We start from the raw sequence: 12,170 nt of genomic DNA, 5'->3' as shown, positions 1-12,170 counted from the left end.
CTTATTGTCTAATTATTATCCTAATTATTGATTTTAGTGACAGTTGTTACATTTATTATCTTATTAACACAATTCTTTGACTTTGTATCTTGTATACTCCATAATGTTCCGCTAACATTTTGAAGTCTTGTAACCTTGTCGAGATCTTTAATCAAAGAATTAGAAACTTGATATTTTTCTTTCTCGGTCTTCATATTTAGCACTTCTGGGACGGTTCGTCGGTCGCTTCGTGTTGACGGAATTAATTCTAAGTACCTTAAACTATTTTTAACAACAAATACAATAAAGTTGCCTAACAGTCACCCCCTATTTGTTGTTAAAAAATACAAACAATGCACTTATACTTAGAAATAACAAATAAACTTTCTGAAGATGTATCTTTCTTTTCCTCTTGGCACGTTATCACGTAGGCATTTTTTTTTTGATATTCGTTGACTGTATCTTCATTGGCATGAAAGTTTATTTGGCAAACGTCCGACTTTTTATGGATGATCATCTGATTATATTTCATTTGTCGTTATAATTTTTCACCTCGATTTATATTTCCACCTAAATGTAAGCATTATATCTTGTATCCCTACCAGCTAGGATATAAGTATCTTCTATCCAATATAGGATAAGTGTTTAGGCTGTCGATTGATGAGGCTTCAAACAATAACGAATCATGCAAGGCTAAAGAAAATGATCTTGAACCGTCGAGTTTTTTTTTCGGATCAGAATTTCTGATGAATCTGATGAAATTTCTGATAAAACCGAGCAAAAAAATCTTTTTTTTTACAGAATTTCTGATATTTTCTGATCAATCTGATCACATTTCTGATAAAATAATCAGAAAATCTGATTAAAGTTTTTTTTTTAACAGAATTTCTGATGGAATCTGATAATTCTGATGAAATTTCTGATTTTTTTTAAACAGAATTTCTGATGTTTTCTGATCAATCTGCTGAAATTTCTGATGGAGGTGATGTGACATCACGGACACTTGTGAACATCACCCCCTTCATTGGTGAAGCATGAAAATGGTGGAAATTTACACGATGCTCACGAGTCTAGTAACATGCTATTTAAAAGCGGATAATTTGAAGAAAATAATAAAAAAGAGGGTGTAGTGGAGGGAAGAATAGTGAACCACACCCATAGATAATGAACGGGAGAAATGGTGAAAGAGGATGACGCTAAAATAAAGGGTGATGGTAAGCCTCTACCAGTTAACCACATCCTTTGCCTTATACGAGTAGGTTCTGATGATGGGTGTTCAACCCTCTAAGATGCAAGTTTACTTCTTCTCCCTTAGATTATCAAAGATTTTTAAACAAAGCCCTAGGATGTATTTAACACATTTTTTTATAAGGGTTTACTAACACTCTTCAAAACTTACTTTTATATCTACAGTAATGTCTAGGAAAGAGCTAGACACTGTGCCGGTATCGATTTTGACAAACGCAAAAAGTGGGTACCGGTACCGAAAGTGGTTGGTACGATATCGGTACTCGAAGGTAAATCGAGCCAAAATACTGTATCGTACCGTATCGAACCGAAAGTACCAATCCTAAAAATCGTAAAAAGTTGATACCGATAATGGCTCAGTATGGTAGCAGTACCAACTCATACCTAGTAATATCAACCATTAGACTGGAACCCTCAGCCACTTATAAATGTATTTATTACACACTTTATACCATTAGGCCACAAACCCTTTGATAAGAACTATTTAAATAATGAGCACACATGTATATTATACATAACGTAAAAGTGCTAAATATCAAAGGGCATTTGGCCTAGCGGCATTATAATGTGCAAATGGTGTCCTTTTCTAAGAGATTAAGGGTTCAAGTCTTGTAATTTATATTATTGTAGAATTGAAAGTGGATTAGATTTTTTTTGAAAGGTGTGAATTATTCGCGAATGTCGGGAGGTCTAATATACGTTGTCTTAACCGGGTTCACGCTAGAGAGCCCACTCGCACAATAGATCTCCAAGTTAAACCACTCAATGAGAAACCCTTATCGCCCAGACTCGAACTTGAGATCTGGAGTGGAAAACTCACCTGGGCCCACCATAGGTGAAATTTAAATACCCGAGACCACCACTAGAGCCCTAGTGATGGTTGAAAGTAGATTAGATTGATAAAAGAAAAATAAGGGTGGTGGGTATCGTTTCGGGGAGTGACTCGGGGAGTCACATTCACTGATCGGTGAATGGATGCCGGCGACGATTTCGGTGAGCGGTTAGTGTGAGGACGGTGACTACTCACCGATGCGGGAAGAGAAGGGGTAGAGAGAGGGGGTTAATAGTGGGCCCCACCCTTTTTCAACCAATCACATTTTTTTTTTAAATTGTTTATAGTGCTCCATGTGTTTGACCATTGCCAGTGATTGAGTGTAAAATGAGGAGTAGAATGAGGACTTGACATGACATGATATTATTGGTTAGAGAATAACTCAAACACCCTAAAGTGATTGAACGACTCCCTCCACCCTAAGGGTACACAGTATCGTTGCGGGGAACCCTTCGGGGACTTGTTTTCACCGATTGGTGATCGGTTGCTGGCAATTATTCGGTGAGCGGGGATGGGTTAAATCGGTGTATACTCACCGCTGCGGGGATGGCAATTATTCGGTGAGCGGGTGGTTTCTCTGGTAACACGATTATACTTTAAGGGTCCGTTTGGTATGTGGTAATGGAATGGACGAAGGAATGGAATAGACGAGGTAATGGAATGCACGAGGGAATGTAATGGATCATTACCATTCCATGTCTTGTTTGGTTACCACCATATGTGAATGGAATGAATTATTACTGTGTATGATTTGGTGGCAAGAAAAACGAATAAATAAAATTAGCGGTGAGTAGTGGTGGTGGTGGTCGGTGGTAGTGATTGTGGGTGGTTATAGGTGGCGGTGGTAGGCGGCGGCGGCGATGGGTGGTGGTGGTGGCGGCGAGTGGCGATGCGGCGGGGACGACGAGTGACGGCGGCGACGACGGCGAGTGACGACGGGGACGACGGCGACGGCGGTCGTTGGTGGTGGGTGGCGGCGGAGGTGGCAGTGGGTGGCGGCGGTGGTGGGTGCTGGCGGTGGTGGCATTGACGATGGTGGTGGGAGGCGGCTGTGAGTGGCGTTGGCGGTTGGTGGTAACGGTGGCGGGTGGGTGGGCGGCGGCGGCGGCGGGTGGGTGGGCGGCGGCGGCGGTGGCTGTCGGGATGGCGGGTGGCGGCGATGGCGTCGGTGATGGGTGGTGGTGGTGGGTTGTGGCGAAGGTGGTGGGTTGTGGTGTTGTTGATGAATGGTGCAAGAGGGGATGGAATGAAAAAAAAACATGAGGGGTGGAAGGAATGATTTTGAGGGAATGGAATGCCTTTTGGAATTGGTGATTCCATTCTATTGACCAACCAAACACCATTTTCTTCATTCCCTCGTAATCATCCATTCCATTCCGCCTCTTATTCCGGCATACCAAACACTACCTAATAGCCAGTCAGTGATCTAAATTTACCTTAAAAGAAGATATCCCTCCATCCCCAGTACACCCCTAATTAGCAAACGGAGGTATAGTTTTGGCTTGGGTACTGGACATGCATTAAAATCCAAATCCATTGCATCATGAGTTGTACCCTTAAAATACGCCTTCAACTTATGAATGCCAGCCAGGGATAATCAACACACACACGTGATACATCATCAACCGCACGCTTTACCTCATTATTGGGATTTTTAACATAAAATACTTTTTTTTTTGGGTAAAACATAAAATACTTTTTTTCAAAAGAGTAAATTAGATTATGTGTACTATATCTCCTAACTATTTATTCACTCGTTAAATTTCGATCCTCGTGACGATTAAGTTTTTCTAAATTATGACGAAAAGTGAAATTTTAAGTTATAAATCATCTGTTACTTAGAGCATTCTCATCCAAACCACCAAAATCTGTGTGGGGACACTGTTCACCCCTATACTTTTTTAATATATATTGAAAGTGGTTGTGAGTGGATGAGAGAAAATGTAATATATATTGAAAAGGAGAGAGAAAAAGTATTTGTTTTTAGTGGAAATATATTGATATAGGAGTTGTTTTTTAGTGGAATGTATGTATATTTTTAGTGGATTGGATGTGAATGCTCTTACCCTTTTTAAAGTATAAAGGGTTTTGTAACAATCTTGTATATAATTTGTTCAATGTAGTTGATGTTTTCTATTACATTAAAATGTTAAAAAGGTACCTGAGTTTATGTCACTTTAGACAAAAAAAATAAAATCTTTTGTATCTGGGTTTTCGAAGGTTTCAATTTTGATGTCATTTTCATCCAAAAGGCAATTGTGTTAGAATTTTCTGTTATCCACCACCCTTTTTGTCGTCTTTCTCATTTTAATGAAGGGTAGAATCGTCTTTATTAAAATATCTTAATTAAAACGAGGAAGACGACAAAAAATTGTGGAGGATATCAGAAAATTTTGACTCAGTTTGCTTTTTGAATGAAAAAACATCAAAATTGAAACGTTAATAAAAATTTTCATTTTTGTATTTAAAGTAGAAAAGTAACCTAAACTTAGAGATTATTTTGGTATTTTACTCTTTTATACAACAAGTCTAATAGCAAAAAAAAAAAAAAAAAAAAAAAAAAAAAAAAAAAAAAAGAAAAAAAAAACTACAAGAACAGTAATAAAGAAAAAAATATATATTTTATTAATTAATGTGCTATACATGTGAGATACATTGTGGTATATAAAATGTTGGAAACATAATCGATCTATGTTCTATGTTGATAGCCAAAGGAAATATAACTATAACACTTTCGTATTTTAGCTAGAACTAGAATAATAGATTGAATTTGTCAAGGGTAGAGGTAAAAATGTTCAAACTAAAACAAAAACAACAATTGACTAAATATATTAATTTGAAATTGTCCGGTATTGAATGAATATTGTAATCGTAACTTATACACGTCCTTTTTGACTCCTTCTCCATTCTTTGGTCCGGCTCTAACTCATCTTCCCAATCCCAACCCTCCAAACATAATCCTTGTACTTGTCCCTTTATATTATAAACAAACAATCACCATTCATCCCCTTCATGTAAACTCCTCATCATCATGATTTTCATCATCTTACTGTTCGGTTTCACTGTTATATCCAGCTTCTGGCTAATCCCACGAGTCTTATCCCGAACATCCATCGGCCACTTTTTACAAAACCGATGGCGGTTTCTCGAAGAGTGTTTTCACTCACACCAGTTTTACAAAATCCCTAAATTCAATCACCACATGCAGGAGAATCAACTTTTTCACAAAATTCTTACGTATTTGAATTCTTTACCTTCTGCTGGTGATTTGGATTACGTCAACCTCTTCTCTGCCTACAATAACCCTAACGAAATCACTCTCCTCATCAACAATGATCAGATGTTTCCTGACGTGTTCCTCGGATCCAGAGTTTACTGGCAGATGGATGAAAATTGCTTCGTTTTGAAGATCCGACGCAAGGAGAAACGCAGGATATTGAGTTCGTATCTTCAACATGTTTGTAAAACCGCTGATGAGATCGAGCAGAAAAGGAAAGAACTCCGGTTATATCTCAACGCCGAGAAGTCACCGGAGAAGAACGGCCGGTGGATATCCACTCCGTTCAAACATCCGGCGACGATTGACACAGCGATGATCGATTCCGATCTCAAAAACAAAGTCAAAACCGATCTGGAATTGTTTTTGAAATCGAAATCGTATTATCACCGTCTCGGTCGCGTCTGGAAACGGAGTTATCTCTTGTACGGACCTTCCGGTACCGGAAAATCGAGTTTCATCGCCGGAATGGCGAAGTTTTTGAGCTATGACGTCTACGACGTCGATATGTCAAAAGTCACTGGCGATTCTGATCTAAAACTGTTGCTGTTACAGACTACGAACAAATCGTTAATTGTTATCGAAGATTTGGATCGGTTTCTTGCGGAGAAAGAGAAATCGAAGGCAGTTAGTCTATCGGGGGTTTTGAATTTTATGGACGGGATCATCTGTTGCTGCGGTGAAGAACGCGTGATGGTTTTCACCGTCAGCAACAAAGATCACGTCGACCCGACGGTAATGAGACCAGGTAGGATAGATTTTCACATACACTTCCCGTTATGTGATTTCTCATCGTTTAAAAATCTCGCTAGTAGTCATTTAGGGATTAAAGAGCATAAGCTTTTCCCACAAGTTGAGGAAATATTCCAAGCCGGTGCGAGCTTGAGCCCGGCCGAGATCGGGGAGATTATGATATCGAACCGCGGTTCGCCCACACGAGCGCTTAAAACAGTAATTAACGCGTTACAAACAAACAGTGGCAAAACCGGAACGGGTTATAAACCGGGGCATGATTATTCCGGGTCCGGGTTACCGAGGGCTCCACGGAATTTAAGTCATAGTGGGTCGATTGATGGGTTGGTTGACCTGCCGTCAAAATTGATGCATAGTGGGTCAACGAGGACTGTAGATGAGGCAAGTGACCATTCGGGTGTGTTTTGTATGGATGGTTTTCATACGGGAAAAGAGTTGAAAAACTTGTATGGGTTGTTGAAAAATAGGAGTCGTAGGAGGGAAGGATCGATGGATTTGGATGGGGATGGGAAGGTTGAGAGGACAATGTGATTTTAGTTTCATTTTATTTGTAGATTTAATTAATTTTTATTATATTTGTTAACATGTTTATATACAAAGTTGTAGTTATTCGATTTGATAATAACTTAGCGTCGAACTCATAGCTTACGATATAATCTTTAGTCTGAGTCGGAAACTGAACGTGTATGCAACTTGATTTTGTGTCTCCGTGAGCTTTTTGATTTTGTGTCTCATGAAGTGAAGAGCGATTTATAGTTGGTCAACACGAATTGTGTCAATGTGGAGATTTTTTTTTTGAAACGGCGACTATTTATTTAAACGAAGAAATAGGACAAAAGGGCCAGCAGGAAGCTGGAAGTCCCGACATACAAAAGCAAATTACAAAATGATGTCACTAACTTTAAATTCTCGTCAGTGTGGAGATGCTCGTGCCCCCTCATGTTGTGGATGGGCTAACAACCTTTACAAAGTTAATTACGAAAGTTACAAACATAAGCTAGTTGCAATGTAAACAGCAAGGACGGTAGCTGGTTGAGATTTGGATTTATTGTATAAATTAGTGACTAAAATGCTGAAAAGTTTGACAAATGGAGACCAATAAATGAGTGCTGACAATTTAGAAGACATTATTGCTCCTGCCCCTTTTGATTTATTCAAACCAAACTCGATTGATATTTAATGAAGTCTGGCAATGAGTTAAAAGATTAATCATAAAATGCTTGCTACAGTTGACTATCTCAAAACTATTTAAGTATCTATTTATTTCAATTGAAACTTCAAAATTCTTAACATTGCTGTCATGTTATTTATACTCGTTTTTAGATATTTATTTTTAGTTAAAAACTCATACGATATTCTTATATTTTCATACTATAATTTAGTAACATGTGTATGCTATATGGTGTTGTATTTTATGTATTGGGAGTTTTTCAAAAATAAAGTTGATTTTACATTTCTAAACCAAAAGATTTTTATTTTTGTATTTTAATCCATTGATTTTTTACTTTTAACACAAAGGTTTTCATCTTATTAATTTTAACCCTAGCACTTTTTATTTTCAACTTTTGTCCCCACACTTTTCATCTTTAGCAAGTTTTTCGTTTTACGTTTCGTTTTAAATTTTGCGAGTTAACACGCCACAACGTGCGTGTGGGGTTCAACTTTTTTTGTCTGGTTTTACTTTCTTTTTGTTATTTTTTTACAAGCTTTTGCGCTGTTGGTGGTCGCTGGCAGTGTGTGGCATTGGTGCAACTTGGCACGGTTTTACAAACGTTTTTAACGTATTAAGTTTTTTACTAATAGTTTGTTTTGAGTTTACCCTATACTTCCTTTACTTAAAAAAACTAACTTTTTACGTGCATATATTTATGTATGTGTCGGTATAAAATCGATTTGTTCTACATTTCGACGTAAACTTTTTCTGGAAACGAGTCAGGTCAAATACAATATATTTTTTGTTTAAAAAAACATTGTTACGTGCATATTTTATGTACGTTTTGGTATAAATTCGAGTTGGTCTACGATTGGACGTTTATTTTTTTGGGAAATGAGTTAGGTCAAATATAATATGTTGTCGTTCTTATTTTATGGATGTTTCGTAAATTTTGTTTCCAACCGAGTGGAGTCAAATTGTGGTTTCTTATTTTTTTTCAAAAGCTTTAATTAATCCCTTTTGATTAAACGTGTCAGTTTTTCCTTTATACCCGTTATGTTTTCTATATATGAGTTGGATTACATATAATACGTTATGATTATACGATATAAACTCGATTTACTTTACGTTTTGATCCAATCACAATGCTTATATAGGTTACATGAGTTTAATCGGATACGTCGAAACACACATTTTCATATTGTTAACGCATCGCATAACGTTTGAATTAATTCATTTGATTTTTACGATGCACACGCGCACAACGTGCGCGGGTCTTATTGCTAGTTATTAATGAATTTTCATTTTACACTGATATTTACAACTAAAGAAAATATATCTTAATTGTAAGAAAATATATCTTAATTGTAAATAAAAGAGTTAAACAAAATTCAACATTCAAATTATAAACTCTGTACATATTTTTTATAGTTTATAAACATTGATAGAATTGATTACAATCTGTCTTAATTAAATAAGTTGATACAAACCTAACTTATACATTTAGTTAACAATATGCATGTTATTTGTGAAACTTTTAGGTAGTGGGAACTAGGGCTGTAAACGAACCGAACGAACACGAATGAGGTCTTGTTCGTGTTCGTTCGTTAAGGAAATAAATGTGTTCACGAACGGTTCATGAACACTTACAGAACGAGATTTTATGTTCGTGTTCGTTCACTAAGGAAATGAGCGTGTTCACGAGCGGTTCACGAACACAAGCGAACACAAATAAATTTGGCGAAGGCGATGAAGGATAAAGGTGGATGGCCCAAGAGAGTAGCACTAGAACTTGAATCTCTTATTGTGGAACGGAGGTAGATCATATTTATCGATGTAAATAATGAGAAAAGAAAGGGAAATGGAGCATAAACAAGGTGAAAGAGGATTTCCTAGTTTAATTGTTAGGGTAATGATATAAATAAAAGTTTAATAGTATAAAAAGTATAGATAAAATATATGAAAGTATAAAAATCTTTAATTAAAACACCAACATAAGAACATAAACGAACGCAAATGAACGAATGTTCACGAACACTTTACCGAACGTTCACGAACACAATTGAACGAACGAGACCTTTGTTCATGTTCGTTCATTTAACTAATCGAACGGAATTTCTTGTTCATGTTCGTTCGTTTATTAAACGAACGAACATAAACGAACTTCCCGCCGAACGGTTCACGAACTGTTCGCTGAACGTTCGGTTCGTTTACAGCCCTAGTGGGAACCTAGTGTTCATCTAGGGCTGTAAACGAACCGAACGTTCAGCGAACAGTTCGTGAACCGTTCGGCGGGAAGTTCGTTTATGTTCATTCGTTTAATAAATGAACGAACATGAACAAGAAATTTCGTTCGATTAGTTAAATGAACGAACATGAACAGAGGTCTTGTTCGTTCGATTGTGTTCGTGAACCGGTAAGGTGTTCGTGAACATTCGTTGATTTGCGTTCGTTTATTTTCGTATGTTTGTGTTTTAATTGAAGATCTTTGTAGTTTCTTATATTTTATTTGTACTTTTTATATTATTAAACTTTTTTATTTTATTACCATAACAATTAAACTTGGAAACCCAGATTCACCTTGTTTATGCATCATTTCCCTTTCATTTCTCATTATTTACATCGGCGAATACGATCGACCTCCGTTCCACAATAAGGGATTCAAGTTCGAGTGATACTCTCTGGGCCATCTATCTTTATCCTTCGTCACGTTCGCCAAATTTATTTGTGTTCGTGAACCGTTCGCGAACACGCTCATTTCCTTAATGAACGAACACGAACATAAAATCCCGTTCGGTAAGTGTTCATGAACTGTTCGTGAACACATTTATTTCCTTAACGAACGAACACGAACAAGGCCTTGTTCGTGTTCGTTCGGTTCGTTTACAGCCCTATGTTCATCCGCCACCATCCATCCACTAGGATGAAACTATGTTGTATTCTTCCTTGACACACCGTTATAAGGCTGAATGGCGCGGTTGGATATAACAGCCCACCACATAGGTAATAGATTTTAAGTAACTCACTTTTTAGTTATCACGGTGTAGTTTAACTAATAATTAAACAAAAGAAAAAAATATGTGATTGGGTGTATTGGGGTGGCCCCACCTCTTTCTCCTTCTTGTGGCCGTTATGGGTTTGGTATAGCCCCCTTTGGCGCCCAACTATGGCAACCCTGGCGTAGTGTTTGTGGCGTTAAAGCACCTACATGGTTAAAGGCATTATAGCATACCATGCAGCCTAAGAAGTGTTTGTCATTAAGGTTGTCACTTTATTCTTACGACCCACGTGTATATGTAGTTTGATATTTAATTTTCTACGCTTAAGGAACTAAAAAAGGATTTAAAAAAGATATGGTACTTGTATTTGTTCAATTTTATGTATTATGAATGATAATTTTGTTTTCATAAAAACTTTGAAACTGTGTAGTTAGTTCAGACTTGGTATGTAGTTGGTTGTACCAAGAACAGGTCGGAAGGAAAAGTGGATCATAATCAATATGAACTCAAACAAACTAGTGAGACCAAAATTTCATTGGTCGTATATAAAGAGTTGGTTTGGGTTAAAAGGGGTAAAGATCAAATAAAAACTTTATTTTGTTTATGTACGATGAAAAGTAATCTTAACTATTCATTTTTCAAATCAATGCTTAAGATGAAAATGTAGGAAAAAAGAGGAGTGTATGGGGGTGTTTGTTTTTTGTGAAAAGCACTTCATAACCTCTTATGTCTGTCCCACGTAGACAACATGCAGATATTTGAGTCTGAAGCGTGTTTGTTTTTTGTAAGTGATTTCATTAAAAAACCTCTTCCAAACCTCTTCCTCGCACAGACCTTGCCTCAAGTCTTCAAACCTCTACTATTTCAAAACACATCTCAAAAAAACCCTACTTCTTTCTCCACAAGGACACCTGCCTCACGTCGCTTCTTCTCCACAGCCTGCCTCACGTCGCTTCTTCTCCACAGCGACCCCCATTCTTCCCTTTGATTTCTCCGTCAAATCCGTGGCTCCGGCGACCCCTCTTGTCTTTGATTACTTCAGGGTAAGATAATACAGTAATCGATTTCTCCGTCAAATCCGTGGCTCCGGCGACCCCCGTTTGTGCATATACTTTCGTTGCCTCCGGCGATCCTGTCACACCCCAACCGATGGCGGAATCATCGGGGCGCGGCACTAGGCGAATCAGATTGCTCAAGAGAATCCATAACAACTAAATTGCGGCAATATTTAATGCGTTCATTATCCCATATTAATAAACAAATACAATCACATAAGCTGTCACGAATTTCATGTTCTCTCAAACAATACAAATCCGACAACCTAGATTTTAGGTGTGTTTCTAGACTTCCTAGCTTGATTTGATGTAGAGTGCGACTAAACCTGCAACATACGTTAAAATAACGTCAATACAAAAGTATTGGCGAGTATACAAGTTTTGATAGAGTAGCATAGTAGATAAAAAGTGCTGCGAATTACCACAAACATAAACGAGATACACAACATATATACAAGTCAGATACTACCAGCTAAGTCACTCGAGCTGCGATATGCGATTGCTATTCATCCTAACTAGACCCCGTCGGGTGCTATAGTACTATACTAGTTAAGGCGGGACGTCGCGAGTAAAAGTCCTAGCACATATGTAACTAGCATCACGTGTCAATATGTAAGTCAGTCATTCGTAAGTGATAAATAGTTTAAACAATTGATTTGTTTTGATAAGTGCGATTTTGATATAAACGTATGTTACACCCAAAAGTGCGATAAAAAGGGTTCGAGTATACTCACAGTTCGTGGTTAACAAGTAAACCCAATCTTGGATTGAAGGGAGCGCGTATAAGATTAGCCTGATCACAGAATGATAGCATAAGCGTTGAATAGCGTGTAACAGTGCGTCGGGTGAGATGAATGATCGGAGGGTGGTCCGA

General features: G+C 37.6%; 1 protein-coding gene across 1 annotated transcript; it reads left to right on the top strand.

The window, feature by feature from the left end:
* Positions 1–4,926: 4,926 nt before the first annotated feature.
* LOC110872968 (AAA-ATPase At2g46620) lies at positions 4,927–6,745 on the top strand. The gene has a single exon (XM_022121872.2). It carries the CDS (start codon positions 5,091–5,093, stop codon positions 6,618–6,620), a length of 1,530 nt encoding a protein of 509 aa, XP_021977564.1. The 5' UTR covers positions 4,927–5,090; the 3' UTR covers positions 6,621–6,745.
* Positions 6,746–12,170: the final 5,425 nt, after the last annotated feature.

Source organism: Helianthus annuus, chromosome 8 (assembly GCF_002127325.2).
Source record: "Helianthus annuus cultivar XRQ/B chromosome 8, HanXRQr2.0-SUNRISE, whole genome shotgun sequence".
NCBI lineage: Eukaryota > Viridiplantae > Streptophyta > Magnoliopsida > Asterales > Asteraceae > Helianthus > Helianthus annuus.
Note: the sequence above shows the minus strand (reverse complement) of the source record. Positions and strands in the feature narration are given on the sequence as shown.